The sequence below is a fragment of the Monodon monoceros genome, unplaced genomic scaffold (genome assembly GCF_005190385.1).
Source record: "Monodon monoceros isolate NGI ecotype Baffin Bay Population unplaced genomic scaffold, NGI_Narwhal_1 Super_Scaffold_1, whole genome shotgun sequence".
Lineage (NCBI taxonomy): Eukaryota > Metazoa > Chordata > Mammalia > Artiodactyla > Monodontidae > Monodon > Monodon monoceros.
The window spans coordinates 10,458,626-10,477,222 of NW_021703765.1; the positions used below are offsets into that span (position 1 = coordinate 10,458,626).

Below are 18,597 nucleotides of genomic sequence, written 5' to 3' on the forward strand. Positions count from 1 at the left end.
CTCTCTGAAATCTTCCTTCTATAGTACAAATACTTTCTTTCAATGTTTTGTAAATTTTAATGGCTCAGACAAACAACTTATACGTCCTTGTAGCTGTGTTCCTCTCTGAGACGTGAACAGCAACAGGCCTCAATTGCTCTACTATTTTTTTTTTTTTTTTCCATTTCCATGCTTCATTTCCTCCATGTAGCTCAGACTGGAGAAAAATCAGCATGTTCTGATGAGCTTAATATTCTGAGGCAGGAAGATGGACCTGAATTGAGTGGAGATTGGAGGTCCAAAATAAATATAACACCATGTGTCAAATAAAAAAGAAAACATAGTCTCCTGTACAAATCAGAAGAGATAATAAAAAAATCAACGAATAGACAGCAACTTTTCTTCATACCTACACAAGCATCTCAAAACGACTGCCAACTTTAAGAATGATTTACCTTTTGCTTATTTGGAACATTTCAGAATTTATTTGCTAAACAATGGTTTATGTTGCCTTAAACCAAATTTTATTGGCTTGTATTGGAGGATTGGGGAGGATGTTCTAAGAATATTTATATTGCTAAATAAAAGGTATTTGCTAACTGACAGCAATAAAATTCTGCTGGATGCTCTAATCTAGCAAGCTGAAAGCATCACTGTAAATTAAATTTGTCCCAAGTTTTGATATGCAAGAAGCTCCAGGACTTTTCAATCCTGGCATATCATGTTTTATTCCCCTCCCTGCCAGTACCGTGAAGGTATGTACAGGACACCCTGGCAACACTGACAACACAGGGCACTACTTACAGAGGTTAGGTGCCTTTGCAGGTATCTGAGAGTTGCTGTCTATTCACAAACCACTGAGCATTTCTTTTTATCAAAAAGCCTTCAAATGCTCAGTCTGTGGTCAGTGCAGTCCCTTGGATAAGTCTAATGAAGATATGCTTCACCAAGGCAGAACCCTAAACGGTTAAAAATGGAGAGATATTTACAACCATTTCCTCTAGCAAGTGGAGTTCTTGTTTTCTGTATGTAGTGGTGTTTTGTTTTGTTCTTTGCTTTTATACTTTTTCTTCAGTACGTTTCAAACCACCGTTCCAGGGCTATGAGTACAGACTCTCCGGGCCAGTTCCGTACATGTCTGCGAGTCGTTTAAAACGCGGTCCCCAGTCACTGAGGTAGTCGTAATTCTGATCAGAGTTTGAGCTGATGGAATCTAGCGAGCTGAGCGATTCAGCCACCGAGCCATTTCCTTCGAAGGCGTATGTCTGCAAGGAATCGTAAGGCGGGGCGCAGGGGTCAATGTCGGCTTCCTTCAGTCTTTCCCAAATAAATTCCCGGAAAATGACATTATCTGGGATGCTTTTAAAAGTCGGTCGACTCAAGAACTGAATTTCTGGAGTCACATCTCTCCGGGTCTTGGTGTCTCTGAGGACGTTGAGGTTTCTGAGCGCGGCCATGTCAAAGGCTTCTGTGTCTTCCTCCCCCCCACCCTCGTCATCGTATCTAACGATGTTTTCTCTGATATCTCTCTCTTCGTCGAAAATAAGGGGCTCTTTTTTCCTTCTTCTCATAGTGACGATCAGGAGGATCAACACTGAAACAAGGAGACAGCAAAGGGAAAGTTTCAGTAAACTCGCCGGCCGCTCCCTCCCCCTGGCGAAATTACGCCTCTGATGTTGATTTCAGATTTTTCTGCCCTTTAAAGGGAAATGAATGGGCCTCCTACTTCCATGGGAATTCACAGCAGTAAATATGCTAAAATTGCTAAAGCGCCTTTAAAATAGAACACTTTTTATACATCAAGAAACCCTTTTCCACACCTGTTCAGAATTGATGTCTCCCTCTTGAACGTAACCCCCAAAGCATTTGACAGAGCAAGTGGAAGGACCAGGGGAGGATAAATAATTTCAAAGCCATGAAACACCAAGGGATTTTTTTTTGAACTCCTTAATTGCTGGAAAGGCAAAGTGACATTCATAAATGTTTGGGGGTCTAATTTAACAACTGCAATTTCAGAAGGAAATGGATTATAGCATTTGGCTGGGTTCTTTGGAGAAATGCCTAGTACTTGTCTATGAAACTCAGCTGTTAAATAAAATCCAGCATGTTCAGACCATACACAAACATTAAAACCTTCTTTATAATAGAGTCCCACTTTCAGTATGAAACACTGAACTTGGTTTTTATGTATTATACCTAGAGAGAGAGTACAGGTTGTGAGATTTTTAGCAGTAGCCAATCATCCCTTTAACATTAGAAATTTTCTTTTATCAAAATTAATAAATGATAAAGCACATGTTTGCACTGGAAAGCAGAGAACAACTACACTGGCTACTCTAAACAAACTGAATATACTTTTGTGCCTTTTAATAAGGACAGCTGTCCCTCTGTAGCTGCAAGTTCCACATCCAAAGATTCAAGCAACCCCGGGGCTGAAGCTATTTTCTTTTTTTAATTCCAGGAAGTTTCAAAAAGCAAAACTTGGATTTGCTTTACATAGGCTACTATTTTATATAACATTTACATTGAATTTACAACTATTTATATAGCATTTACACTGTACTGGGTATTATAAGTAACCTAGAGATGATTTAAAACATAGGGGAGGATGTGCATAGGTTATATGCAAATACTATGCCCCTTTTATACAAAGGACTTGAGCATCCTTGGAGTTTGGTATATCGGAGTTCCTGGAACCAATTCCCTACAGATAGAGCTGGGTGACCATACACTAATAAGAAGGTGACTGCTCTGCTCTGACTACGAGTGACTGAATGCTTGCCGAATTGGGAACACATTAGATTTCATGGCCTGTTGAATCAAGTTAAAATGAAGTAGAAAGTATTCTTGAATTTTGGAATTCAAAAATATATGTTAGTGAATTATCTTTAATGATCTGTCTACAAGTAAGTTATCTTTTTAATAATTTTTAATCCCAATATTTTTTTTCCTGCAAGGTCTAGGAGGCCCAAAATATACACTAACTGGATTATTGTTTGGGGTACGTTACTCTCAGCATAGTTTTAAAAAGGACTTTGAAATATTTATATTTAAAATACCTTTTAAGGTATTTCTTTGGCATTAAGAATAATTTGAGAATAAAAACTAAGACATCAAGGTAATTCAGAGTAATTAAATGTAATGACTAGGGGTGAAGCATATTTCAGCCTTCAACTCAATCTGCTTTAAAAAACCAAAACTCTAAGGATTTATTTAACCAAAATGATTTTATTATCAATGAAAAGTATATGCTTTCTTAAGTATGTGTCTGTTTGTTCTCTATCATCAACAGGAATATGACTGACAAAGATATTTTTATGGGAGATCTTTGGAAATAGTGGGAAATCAACTGCTTACTGGGGCACTTTTTTATTTCCTTTCCTATTTGACCCTGGCCTATTGCTCCCCCATAAGCTTTATCCACAGCCTACAATTTAGAAACTGAGATACATTTCTGAACTTTCTGGCCACCTTCTCATGTTGCCATGGCACATAAGTGCTTAATTCTCTTTTCTTGATATTATTTACTACATTTAAATGTTATCAACTGGCTTCATCAGAGTAGGAGACGTAGTTCAAAAGCCAATGCTTTTGAAATGAATGAAATACCATTCATTTCCTGTCTGTTCCCATAAATATTCTGCCATGCGTCTGCCCTCCCTGCTAAGTGTATTCCCAACCCTGTCCCTTTTGGTCTTCTGAAAATTAGCATTTCTACCACCCCTAAAGCCTTTTAGTTTTCAAGCTCCATGCTAGAATGTTACAACAAAGACATGTTTACAAGATTAATATGTTTCTGTGCTAACATTCTGGTATTTAGCTTTGCTGTCAAGAAGGCCTTGGATAAAAGTCCAGTCTTTCCAAATATTAGCTGTGTGATCTTGGGCAAGTAACTTGAACTGCACGTAGCCATATGTGACAATTATAGCCAAGTTCAGGGCTCACGGTGGAAAAGAAATTGGGGAGTAATGTCGGTAGAAGTAAACAGAATGCCAGGCACTTGCCAGTGTGCAGCAGAGATGTTTTCATTGTTATCCTCCGACCCACCAAGAATGTTAACTCAAAATTCTGTGAACACAGCAAGTGAAGACACTGTGTTTCTCCCTTGATCAAGGAAAAACAATGAACGAAGTTAGGTAACAAGCAAAGAAGAAGGTGTATGAAGTATGCATCAGGGCTTGTGCACTAAAGATTAAACTGGAGAGAGAGAGAAGGCAGTAAGGTGGAAAATGATGGTCTGTACACAGGACGTATCAGGTGACCTTCACAGCCGTTCTCTGGGGTAGGTAATTTCCCATTCAATGGTTGTCTCAGACATGTGAAACAACCTGTCTGTGGTCAGTGTATTGATAGTAACTCGGGGTGAGGTGTACTCCTGTCTTCAAAGCTTTTGCACTTTCTATCACACTGTGGGCTTAGACCTTCCACAGAAGGTAACTGAGATACAAGCCGAGAAGTCAGGTGACAATTGCTAGCTTGGAGGAAGACACATCAGGAAATCTGAATAAAAGAATTTTACATTTATATACTTTAGTTTCTGAAACTTTTTACATAGTCTCCCAGAAATAAGTGATGGCAACAGAAAGGTGGACCAAGAAAGACTTCTCGTTAAGAAATCAAACCGAGTAAGACATGGAATGGAGAGGTAGCAGGGAGAATCGTGATGGGTAGGCAGGTGGAGGTAGGTGAAGATGAGAAATCTGTTACACATATTGGAGGGCAAAACTGAGGGGGAGCAAATGTCCAATTGAGTACAAAAATCGGATGGAAGAAGTGAATGGGCACAAGAGTAATGAGGGTATGAAGAAGAGAAGAATTATGTAAGAATTAGATGCCCTTTTCATTTAAGTCAGTGTCTAAGAATGCAAACATTTCCAAGTTCTCAATTTTCTTTCCTTCTTATAATTACAATGGATCTTGTCATAGATATCTATATCTCACAATTATTACCTTCTATTGTAAGTGTATTTTCACGCCACCAATAATACACTTGCCTTTTGACCCTCAATTATAGTGTTTAGTAAAAGTGAAATGTGAGAACCCAGGGGTGCATCAGCCCATGGGTCCAATGCCCATTAAGCATATTAATATCTTATGGAGTTTGTCTTATTTTCCATTCTTGCCTGAAGCTGAGGAAAAATGTGAAGTGTTTTAGAAGGTTAGACAATTTAACATTTCAGTGACTTGGGAGAATATTAATTTCTAACTGCTTGAGCACGCTATAAAAAATAAATTTTAACCTTTACGTGGAACAAGTATTAACTGTTCTTCAGAGGTTATGGAGATAATTGCTGTATTAAAAGGAATATTTTTTGCCTAAGTAAGCACAAGATTATATATTTTAAGAGGTTTTATCATACATCTTTTCTATCATATGGACTATACTTCTGAGTGGAGACAGAAGGAAAGGTTTAGGTCTAGTTGAAGTCTAGACATGTACTTGAATCGTGCTGGTTTGTGAATTTATATTCACAATGATGTGCTAACCATTTTGTGCATTTGGTATAGTGATACTGTGGTGCACACAGCAGTAGACGTGACACATTTCCTCATGGAAGTTACAATTAAATGGGGTGGACAAATATTCATCACACAAGAGAACTGTATGTAAAAGTAGAACAGTGATAATTCTTCCTAAAGAGGGAAGTATGATCTTTTAAGGCTATGTATTAGGGGAAACAGGTTAGAGGAGGCCTTAAGGCAGAGTAACCGAAGGCTGAGGGTGGAGATGTGATACGGAAGAATATCCTCGGCACAGTCAACCAGTGAGCAAAGGTGTGAGGCCAACGTGTGGGTGCACAGCAAAGCAAGAAACAGGAGGGAAGCCAGGAGACAGGCACCAGCCAGGCCCTGCCGGCCCACGAGCCAACTAGCGTGAAGGAGGGCACAATATGGTCAGGTGTCTTTTTTGAAAAAAAATCATTCTGATTAGACTAAGGAGGTAGGGAAGAGTAGATGTGAGAAAAGAAGTTAGAATGCATAATGTTGACCTAATTTCTGATCTTAGGATTCAGTTTCCTAATGTTTGATGCAACACTCTCCAAGCATTCCAGTATGTAGGAAGTAAGTGCTGGGCGCTGACAAAATATAACGAGAGGTTCCCTGCATCCAAGTAGCTCACTGTGTAGGCTATATTTACACAGATAAATAGAGTTCAAGTCGTCACGCAGTTCGTTGTAAGAAGGTACAGACATGCATGGGTGCAAAGCACGCAGACCAGGAGAGCACCAGGTCTCCCAAGCCCGAGAGAAACAGAACGGAAGATGGAGAAAATTTTAGAAGTTGATACTATAAGTTAGTGAACTCCTTTATTCTAACCTTCACTGTGGTGTGTGTCAGATATATATCCAGACAGTTAACCTGGAACATGCTTTCTACTGAATCACCTTGGCAGTATTTTAGTCTTATTTTCCTAACGCACTTCCCAGCGGCTAACGGTAGAATTATTTACCCAGAACTAAATAGAATTCTGCAGATATAATCTGATCACCACAAAATGCTGCCGACTTCTAAATGAGGCTACTTACACTAAAGAACAACTTCTTCCATTCATGTATTAACATATTTCAAATACTGAGTCTGGGCTTCATTTTAAACCACTCAGTCATGTATACTACCATCAGGCCAGTTTTCCCCATCCTTAAAAACCTGTAAAAGGTTTTTGTTTTCATTTGCAAGACTATATGTAAACCTGTGAAATACCAGTTTCTTAAGATTAACCCATTGTTTATAGACTTCTTCCAAAAGGTTAGTGCCTGAATTTCATTTAATTCAACAGTATTTTTACTGAGCACAGACCTTCTAAAACTGTAAGCCCCATAAGGGCAGTGATCTTATTCTGCACAGATATATCTAGAGCACAAAAAACAGTATCTGATACTAAGATTTCAATAAATATTTGTTAAATTGACAAAGTACGGGCAAGCTACTATGGAGATATGCAGATAGCTCTTGCCATTAAGTTCAGTATTTTATATAAGAAAAAAATTATTATATAATACAACTATATAGCATTATAACATACACTAAGAAAATATGTATAGGAAGGTAAAGCCAGGATGCTCAGAGAATGCAGACAAGATGACACTAAGGTAAGACTTGAAGGATAAGCCAGCCTTCACCAAGAAACTTATAAACATTCAGAATTTCTTATTAGTCATAAAATACTTGTCTAAATCTTCACTATTCAACATGGTAGCCATGAGCCACAAGCGGTGAACAAGCATTTGAAATGTGGCTATTCCTATTTAAAATGTGAACAAGCATTTGAAATGTGGCTATTCCTATTTAAAATGTGAATTGAGATGTGCTCTAAGTGTAAAATGTCCATGTGATGTTGAAGACTTAATTTGTTAAGTAAAATATATTAATAATTTTACTGATACATGTTAAAATTACGATAATTTATACTACATTAAATTAAATATATTATTAGCATTTATTTCACTTTTTAAAAAGTTTTTGCTAATGAGGTTCCTTGAAAAATTTTAATTACATATGTGTTTCACACTTGTGAATCACGATGTATTTCTTTTGGACAGTTGATCTAAACAGAAGATTTGGGAATACTAGAAAACTCTTAACTGCATATGGTCTTAAGGTATACTGCTCTTATAGTAGGAGATTTTATTACCAAATGACACATTGAATGGTGAAAATTATTATACTACAATTATTATGTATTTATTAGGTGTAACTGAAAACTGACCTAAATGAAAAATTGCTAGCGCAATCAGACTACAAGTTCAGTAATTTTTTATAATTATCCACATCAATGGGCAAGTAAACTTAGCTTTTAAATAACTTCTACTTCCCCCTGCCTGCTTCCTCCTCTCCAAAATGGAAATAATAGTACTTACTTCAAAGAAAATGTCTCATAGTAACTTTACAAAGATTGAGTTTATATTTGTATAGTACTTAAATAGTGCTACACATAGTAAGCTATGTGATTTTGTTAAAAATTTTGTTTTTCTAAATTTCTATAATAAATTCTTACACAGTTCAGTTCCTATCTTTGTGGTCTTGCTAAAATTTGAGTCATATAAGTGGTGCACAGAAAGAAACATACATTTTACCATTCGTACACGTGTGATTTTGATAAACCTCAGTTGATTTAGTTAATGTGTTTGGTATCTACTCTCTTCCCTTGATTGGGTGGTAGAATAATGAATAATAGAGATACCAGGTCTACTCATGAGGGGCTTAAAATATGTAACAAAGGTAGTAAAATAAGCAGTAGAGCGTGATAAGTACTATTCACTGATTCCCCAAAATATTTTTCCTCCTGGGTGCCCTATGCTAGGCCTTGAAAATATCATGGTTTTAAAAAGATATTAAGGTCATTACTCTCAAGGTGCTTTTATATTTGAGCAAGGGAAACATTTACTAATTGTGATATGTGCTACAAAGGAAACACACAGGTTCATGATAAAGACCCATGGGCATGAGGAACACCTAATTTAATCAGTGGGTGAGGACATTCCCTCTTCGAAGGTAATACTGAGCTGGGGCATAAAGAATAGTATGAGACCAACAGGTGAAGGGAAGCAGAAAGAAGGTTTCAGGGACATGGGGGCATGTTTGAATCTCATGGAAATACAGGCCATGTGGCTCTTCCTACTGGGAGAGTGAAGGATCAGATAGCCTGATGCCATCAAGAGGTGAGCAGGTGTCAGAATGTGCCTTGCTTTGTGGGCTGTGAGGAACATCTGGATTTCATGTAAGTATATGTGACACTTCTGAAATGCTTCAAGCAAAGAAATTATGTTTTAAAAAGTGAAATGATAGGAAAAATACAGGGGTACTAGTGCATTCGCGCTGTGATCACAGATGGATGTCACTGGAAATGACATCTAAGCAAAAGATTTAAAGGATGAGAGAAGTCAACTTATCATTTTGTCTGGATTTATGTGCTGTGTAATCAGATAGATCCCCAGTAACAGAGGGCCAAACTTTGAATGTGCACTTATGAACCCACTCTATTCACAAAGAATAAAGATTTGTAATTAATAAAATGTGCACTTATGAACCCACTTTCTATTCACAAAGAATAAAGATTTGTAATTAATAAAATTCAAGTGTATGATTGAGATAAATTAGATATCAAATATAGCATTTTTAACTGAAATTTAAACTGAATTTTAAAGTATCCAACTGCAATAATTTTTAGACTCTAAAAATCATATATTCTTATCTTTTTTTCTTGAGCCCATGTATAACTCCAGGGCTATTAATCTGAAAATATAATCTAAATGCTTTTAACCTGTGCCATATCAATTTTCCAGGAAAATTAGAGAAATAGGCTGGATCTCAAAAGGCCTAAAACTGTAGAATGTTATGAAATGGGAAAATTCAGCTCCACTACTTACGGATAAATGACAAAATCTAATGTTCTTCTCTACTACTGAGTACATCTAAACATTCATGGATTCATTCAGTATGCATGTATCATATGCCTTTCTCTATTTCACATCAGCATTTTATGAGATGCTATGTATACAATGATGAAATAATGCTTGGTCATTGCCTCCAAAAGCAGGAGTCCACCAGAGGAGATAGACAAACCACAGCCCATGAAGGATGCTCTAAGACTCTTTTATACAAGGTGTTATGCAGCCCCTAGGAACAGTACCCAGCTTGGACTCAGAAGCAAAGGAAGTAAGTCTTGACTACAAAAAAAGAGTTACTATTTGTGGATTCTGGGGAGAGGTATTCCAGGAAGAAGGAGCAAAGCATGTAAGAAGAGGTAAAACAAAGCAGGATGAGTCTGAGAAAGTGCAACTCTGCAATTTAACTAAAGTACACTGTGAGTGGAGAGAGAAAAGGCTGAACTGGGAGGGAGCATTTAGGTCATAGACAGAACGTGATTCTAGTCCGTAGACAATGGCGAGACACAGAGAAGGTGACTCTAGTCTGTAGACAATGGCAAGACACAGAAATCTTATTTTAGGCTGGGCACGCTGCAATCACATTTGCTTTTAAAAAGCTTACTCCCTCTGTGGTCCTGGATTGGAGCTGACAGAGACTGGGGAAATTACCATAATTCAGGGGCGGAAAGATGGACCATGGACAAAATCAGGTGCAACATCAAGGGAGGGAAAGACAGATTCAAGAACCAAAGTAAAATTAACAGCACTTAGGGACTGATTGGCTATGGAGGATGGAACAGACAGAAGAGTGAAGGCTGACTGATTACAACCAAAAAACACTTAAGTAGGCGCTAAATCAAGGTAAGAGATAGGAATGTAGGACGATTGTTCAGTGTATGATAATTTCAGATTTCTCATGTCAGCAGTCCACCAGAACAATGACTGTACCTATCTAGATCTGCTGTTTAAGATCCAAACCAGAGATCTGCAAAACATCTGCATATATGAGATACTGTTTCTCATGTCTCAAGACAGGAAGAAGTTTAATCACAACTGAAATTGATCCTTCCTTTTCCCAGAACAAGTATCACAAAAGTCCTCTCCATTAAATATGTGAGTTAGAATGATTTCATTTAAGGCTCATGTGAGACAGAAAAACTGACCTAAGTACAATGAATATTTTATGCCCAAAGGCAATTGGTATATCTTGGTTGTAATGAAGCATAATCTCATATTTAACGTACTCCCAACCTTGAGAGAACATGTTTAGAATTGTGTAAGTGGAGGACATTTTAAATTAGACACTCAGAGTTCACCAAAGACGTCCTAAAGTCACTATGTGAAACAAAGATGGAGTTGCCATATCCACAGATCTACAGGTGCTTCCAGAGACACACAGGTCTTTCAGATCAGAAAATACATAGGGAAAAATACCTTATAAAGGACATCCAGAAGGCAGTCTGGGCTGTGTTTGGGTCCTGGGTCTGACACCTTATAACATTGTACATGTCTCCGCTAATATACAGTTCTCTCATACAAAAAGTAGGAATAGCAATAACAATACTTAATAATACCTGCTTAGGAAATATGAGAATTAAATTAGGCAACACTTGTAAAGCACTTAGTATGAACTTGTTCAGTGCAATTCATTGTTTAGAATAAAAGAAACACATCTGCTATAATAAATTAGCAACTATAGTCTGCCTGTTATTACCACTAGGACTGCTATGTCAAATATGTTCTTTCATTACAGATTACGATGGGGATTTATCTTTTACATATTGCCCTCATTTTTTTCTCTGCAATTTAAGTAACACTATCACTTACAAAACCAGGAAACTAGTTTCCTGTTGAACCAAATCATGAATGGTCTCCACAGTTAAGAGCAGAGCAAATACCGTTTAGGTCTTGGTAGATCAGGGAAGAAAAGTGAAAAGATGCATGACAGCTAAACATCCAGCTGGCTACCCTGGACACACTGGAACTGGAAAAGCTTGAATTCCATGTAGTAGACAGTGGTTTCCACAAATGCCTTCTCAAACCTGGAGGTGGGCCAGTCTAATTAATCCCCACTGTGTCTGAAGAGCTAGAGGGGATGTTATAGGACTTCAATTACTTGGACCTAAAGGTTGAAATAGGGAAAGAACAAAACTTAATATATAGTCAATTCAGTGGCAGTTTTAGTGAACAGGAAAAAACTCCTCTGTACAGACTAACAGAAAGAAACTAGCTGTAATATTCTCTGAATAGATGTGCAATATTTAACATCGACACCATACATTAAAACAAAACAACTGAAATACTTTCCAGTTATTTCTGGAAAAACCACTGAAGTAATTAAGCGCTTTCAGCCTGGTAGGAAAAAAACTGGGTATATCAACAATTACAAATTTTACTATGACAGGACTTCCCTGGTGGTCCAGTGGTTATGACTCGATGCTTCCAATGCAGGAGACATGGGTTCGGTCCCTGGCCAGGGAACTAAGATCCCATATGTTGTGAGGCATGGCTAAAAAAATAAATTTAAAAAATTTTTAAAAATTAATTATGTGAAAATGCATAATGAAATTTTTGTTGGAGTAAAATAGTTATTCAAGCCTTAGATTACTAAACTGTCTTGCCATATATTGATGACATTTCTCTACATGAAAAATAATTGCGGCATCTGCTTGATAATTTTATCATGAACTTTGAATATGAAAATAACATCTCCCGTTCAAGTGTACTCTGTAAATAAAGGAAAGCTCATGTTCTGATGTTTGGATCATCTCAGAGAATTCAGGTGCAAATAAATTATAGAGGATGACAGCAAGAGTGAGGAGAGAGAAATCAGAAAAGAATTCACCCATAAAGTTAGAAGAATACAAATACAGGTGAAGACTGACAAATCCAATTTCACTTCAAATCTTGAGAAAAAAAAAGAACTACATGTGAACAGCTTTTAAAAAAGTACTTGCAAGGTGTATTTCTTTTAGTTTTATCCAAAAGCAGTGATTGAGAAAAGGAGACCTAGAATCTGATGACTTAACAGCCACTAAATTATACCTCCTTTTCCTCCTCTGCAAAGGGCTGGAAATGATTTCTGTGAGGCCTCCCAGTAATATTCTGAAACCTTCAGTACACCCCCTTCTATGTTACAAGTAGCTTTAATTTATCACATCAGTGGAACACAAACTTGGCATGTAGTGAAGCATGCTTTTTTTAGGCGTCTAAAGTGCAGATGTGTCCCCAGTTTCACTCTTAAATTGAACTTGATCCTCAAATTCTTCTCCCCTCTTCACCTTGCTTTTTTCTAACAATATTTGTTCAGAACCCTGAAAAGGAATGAGTTACAAACACTGGTGCCTAGTGTCTAGAAAGGAGGTGTTGTAAAAAATGAGTCATTTGTGCATCAGAAGTCAGGTTCATACCAGGCTGTGCATCCCATCTGCACCCCTGAGTACTGGCTCTGGCACCTGTCATAAAAACCCAGAGCCTATAACAGAAGAGACAGAACCAAAAGAGTAAAAGGTCCTGGTTATCTGCTCTAAAAAGTTAATCAGGTGGCAAGATACTCTTTCTGAACTGAAATGCTAATATTTGAACATACAGATTACTAGGCAGAATCCTTACTGGGAAAAGGAAGCTGTAGACAGAAGCATCGGGTTCCAAACTGTATTTCAGTACAATAGGCTCTGTTTTGACTTGTTCTTGTAGAAACTTTTAAAAAATAAACTATGGAACATAAACATTTGATTTTTAGAAATGCAAGAGGCGTTCCTCAACTAGTGTCTCTATAAGGAAAATGCTCAAATTTAACAAAAAGAGTAGTCATACTTAAAATCCCCCAAACCTATGACTTTACCCTGAAATATATGTATGTATGTACACACACACTCATATCTATCATATGCAAGAATGAAGTCTAATACAACTATTTCACTTACTTTCAGTAACAGCTACGTAATTATTTTAAATGAATTAGAATCACCAAGAAATATAAATTGCAAGGAATGCCTAAGTCACAGATGAAAGTATTTTCTAAAATGAAGTAGGCTTCATTAGAGGGACACCCTTTAAAAACAAAAAAGTTAACTGCTGTGCATGATTAAATTCTAGGTAATACAATTTTATCTTACTCCTTTGAAATCAGGTATAATCTAAACTGTCTGGGATAAGCTAGTCAAGTTCAAAAGGAGTCATCCACACATCATCTACCTATGTCCTTTTGGACATAGGGCCGGTACCAGTCCCTCCCCCTAGGAAGTCTGCACAAGTCCCTGGACCATCCTCACCCACCAGGGGGCAGACACCAGAAGTAAAAGGAACTATTAATACAAACCTGCAGCCTGCGAAAAGGAGACCACAAACACATAAAACATTAAAACAACATTAAACACACCAACATTCACATTATAGAGATCCCAGAAGTAGAAGAGAAAGGGCCTGAGAAAATACTTGAAGAGATTATAGCTGAAAACTTCCCTAATATGAGAAAGGAAACACTCAAGTTCAGGAAGCACAGAGTGTCCCACATGGGATAAACCCAAGGAGTAACATGCCAAGACACACATTAATCGAACTGACAAAAATTAAATACAAAGAAAAAATATTAAAAGCAGCAAGGGAAAAGCAACATACAAAGGAATCCCTATAAGGTTATCAGCTGATTTCTCAGCAGAAACTCTGCAGGCCAGAAGGGAGTGGCAGGATATATTTAAAGTGATGAAAGGGAAAAACCTACAACGAAGAATACTATATACCCAGCAAGGCTCTCATTCAGATGCAACAGAGAAATCAAAATTTTTACAGACAAGCAAAAGCTAAGAGAATTCAGCACCACCAAACCAGCTTTACAACAAACACTAAAGGAACTTGTCTAGTCAGGAAAGAAAAAAAAAATGTGGCCACAACTAGAAACAAGAAAATCACAAATGGGAAAGCTCACCACTAAAGGCAAACGTACAGTAAAAGTAGGAAATCATCTACACACAAATATGATATCAAGACCAGCAACCATGAGAAGAGGAGGATACAAATACAGGAAATGGGAAATACATTTGAAATTAAGAGACCAGAAACTTGAAACCTTCTCTCTCTCTCTCTCTCTCTCTCTCTCTCTCTCTCTCTCTCTCTCTCTCTCACACTCTCTCTCTCTCTCTCTCTCTCTCTCTATACACACACACATACATATATATATATAGCTATATCAAAACCTCATAAGAACTGCAAACCAAAAAACAAGATACACACGAAAAAGAAAAAGGAATCCAAACACAACGCTAAAGATAGTCATCAAATCACAAAAGAGAACAAAAGAATGAAACAAAAAAGACCTAAAAAAACAATTCCAAAACAATTAGCACATGGCAATAAGTACATATCAAGAATTACCTTAAATGTAAATGGATTAAATATTCCAACCAAAAGACAGACTGGTTGAATGGATAGAAAAATAAGATCTGTATATATGCTGTCTACAAGAGACCCACTTCACATCTAGGAACACATACATACTGAAAATGAGGGTATGGAAAAAGGCATTTCATGAAAATGGAAATCAAAAGAAAGCTGGTATAGCAATACTCAGACAAAATAGACTTTAAAGACTGTTACAAGAGACAAGGAAGGACACTACATAACGATCAAGGGATCAATCCTAGATGAAGATATAACAACTATAACAACTGTAAATATATATGCACCCAACATAGGAGCACCTCAATATACAAGGCAAATTCTGACAGCCATAAAAGGGGAAACCGACAGGAACACAATAATGGTGGGGGACTCTAATACCCCACTTACACCAATGGACAGATCGTTCAGACAGAAAATCAGTAAGGAAATGCAGGCCTTAAATGACACATTAGACCAGATGGACCTAATTGATATTTATAGGACATTCCCTCGAAAAGCAGCAGAATACGCTTTCTTCTCAAGATGGACCACATCTTGGGCCACAAATCAAGCCTCAGTAAATTTAAGAAAACTGAAATCATATCAAGCATCTTTTCAAACAACAATGCTATGAGATTATAAATTTACAGGAAAAAAACCCTAAAACACACAAACATGTGGAGGCTAAACAATATGTTACTAAACAACCAATGGATCATTGAAGAAATCAGGAAATAAAAAAAATACCTAGAGAGAAATGACAACGAAAACATGACGATCTAAAACTTATGGGACATAGCAAAAGCAGTACTAAGAGGGAAGTTTATAGCAATAAAATCTTACCCTCAGGAAACAAGAAAAATCTCAAACCTAACCTTACACCTAAAGCAACTAGAGAAAGAACAATCAAAATCTAAAGTTAGTAGAAGGAAAGAAACAAATCATAAAGATCAGAGCAGCACAGGGAACTCTGTATTCTGTAATAACCTTTATGGGAAAAGAATCAAAAAATGAAAAAAATATCTCCATTCTTTTATATATATATAATAAAACAGATTCACCTTGCTGTACACCTGAAACTAACACAACAACTATATACCAATAAAATTAAAAAACAAACAGAAGAACACCACAAAGGAAAATCTTTATCTTCTCATCTAGGTTATCCAGCTACTATAAAATACACAACTTACCTCTTATTAATATTTTTTGAAACCTGATAGAGAAATAATAAGCACTTTGCAATGGTTCCATATTTTTCAACTTAGTCCCTTATACTCTAATTAGACTTTAATTGGGAATTATTTGCCATTTCTAATGAATTTCTAAAAGTTTTGGCAATCTATGTGAAGCTATATGAAAAAAGGTTTATTTCCTTCTAGATTTATTTGGTTAGCTGAAGTTATAGAAAATAATAACTTCCATTTTTATGAGATCATTTACATAGTGTATTAGTGAGTATGTCTTAGCTTGGTTAATACGTTGAGAACTTGCTTCATTGATAATGCTTAAAATTTACTCAATGTTCACTAGATGGTTGGCACACGAATTATCTCATTTAATTTTCACAACAACCTTATGAGTCTAATTCTATTCTTTTCCCCTTTGAGATTAAGAAGCTAGCCTTAGAAGAAGTAATGTTTTCCTGGTGAAGAGCTAGTACATATTGGAGGCAGTCATAAAAGCTAGGTCTTATCGAACTCCATAAATCTTGTTTTTAAACATTATACAATTATGACTCCCATTGCTAAATTCTGCATTTACAAAAATATAAGTGAATTTACAAATTATATTAAACCCCAAGAAAACACAGAGTACAGGCTCAGATGCAAAATTAAATGCTTACTGTCCTTGCTGTAGGAAGGTACACTTTGCCCTCACAGAATGTAAAGGAATAAACCCATTACCCAATGCCCATGTTGGATACCTCCCAATTTTTAAAAGGATGCTGCATAATCTCTTATAAAACTGCAATTCTAATGAGTTATAAATCTAACCTAACCACATAACAAAGTAATCATGGAAAAGTACAATTAAATGTAAATTCTTCTTGGGAAATTTTGCACTGCTGAAATTTCCAACCTTTTAAGATTCGCAAATAATTATAAAACCCACCTTAAATCTTAAGAGAGGTAGGATGTAAAGCCATCATTTCTTTTTTTTAAGCCCCCATATTCACTGGTCTTTTTTCATTATGTATTTCAAACACACAGGCAAGAATAGAGACTAATATAAAGAGTGTTCATGTCTTAAGGAATTAAATATCATAGATTCCACCCAAGGCCATTATTTCTAAAATAAGCATATTATCAAAGCAACATAGAAAAAATTCTCTTTATTCTAATACAGTTCCTGGAATTCTAAAGCAAACAGCTGGGAGATATAGTAAATGTTTTAAAAATCTTGAAAAAATTCAATTTTAAACATAAGCCATTTATCTTCACTTTTTAAAAAAATGAAATTGATAATTTTTCTGAGTTATCACTGGAAAGTGTGGCCAGTGATCATAGATTGCTCTGTGACCCAAATACCATGGATTAGAATATCTGCATATGTTCTCAAAAGGTATGAAGAGGAAAAGAAAAAAGTTCTGACCTATGGTGGTGTGACTGCTCTTACAGAGCAAGCATTGCAAACAGTACCTACCCAGTAACGTCAGGACACAGGCCAGTATTGCGATCAGGGCTCCCGTGCTGAGGCCAGCAGGGAGGACGTAGGCCTCGGCGTTGCAGGTCTGGGCTACCCCATCTGCATCACAGTCACAGACACGGATGGTGAGGGTGTTGGTGCTGCTAAGTGAAGGTGATCCACTGTCCACGATGAAGACCGGCAGATAATAAACAGATTGCTCCTGTCTCCGGAAGCCATTTCTCCTGGTGAGAATTGAGGCTGTGTTGTCTAGAGTAAAGAAAGCAAATGCATGGAACACAAGATTTCTGATGGACTCTGTCCCACCAAACTTTTAAGGACCTAAATGTAAGGCCAGAAACTATCAAAACTCTTAGAGGAAAACATAGGCAGAACACTCTATGACATAAATCACAGCAAGATCCTTTCTGACCCACCTCCTAGAGTAATGGAAATAAAAACAAAAATAAACAAATGGGACCTAATGAAGCTTCAAAGCTTTTGCACAGCAAAGGAAACCATAAACAAGACGAAAAGACAACTCTCAGAATGGGAGAAAATATTTGCAAATGAAGCAACGGACAAAGGATTAATCTCCAAAATTTACAAGCAGCTCATGCAGCTCAGTATCAAAAAACAACCCAATCCAAAAATGGGCCGAAGACCTAAATAGACATTTCTCCAAAGAAGATATACAGATTGCCAACAAACACATGAAAGAATGCTCAACACCATTAATCATTAGAGAAATGCAAATCAAAACTACAATGAGGTATCACCTCACACCAGTCAGAATGGCCATCATCAAAAAATCTAGAAACAAACAATGCTGGAGAGGGTGTGGAGAAAAGGGAACCCTCTTGCACTGTTGGTGGGAATGTAAATTGATACAGCCACTATGGAGAACAGCATGGAGGTTCCTTAAAAAATAAAAATAGAACTACCATACGACCCTGCAGTCCCACTACTGGGCATATACCCTGAGGAAACCAGAATTTTAAAAGAGTCATGTACCAAAATGTTCACTGCAGCACTATTTACAATAGCCAGGACATGGAAGAAACCTAAGTGTCCATCGACAGATGAATGGATAAAGATGTAGCACATATATACAATGGAATATTACTCAGCCATAAAAAGAAACGAAATTGAGTTATTTGTAGTGAGGTGGATGGACCTAGAGACTGGCATGCAGAGTGAAGTAAGTCAGAAAGAGAAAAACAAATACTGTATACTAACACAT

The 18,597-nt window shown here is 36.9% G+C and overlaps 1 protein-coding gene across 2 annotated transcripts in view; it reads right to left on the reverse strand.

Annotated features, from left to right (window-relative positions):
- Positions 1-836: 836 nt before the first annotated feature.
- CDH7 (cadherin 7) overlaps positions 837-18,597 on the reverse strand; it is a 122,697-nt gene continuing 104,936 nt past the window's right edge. Inside the window, exons 9-10 of one of the 2 annotated variants that reach the window (XM_029225693.1) lie at positions 17,373-17,624; positions 837-1,573 (exon numbers count right to left, since the gene is read on the reverse strand). In XM_029225693.1, the coding sequence (XP_029081526.1) occupies positions 1,080-1,573; positions 17,373-17,624 (746 nt within the window). In that variant the 3' untranslated portion in view covers positions 837-1,079. The remainder of the gene's footprint in view (positions 1,574-17,372; positions 17,625-18,597) is intronic. The other variant, XM_029225686.1, reaches the window with a different exon arrangement.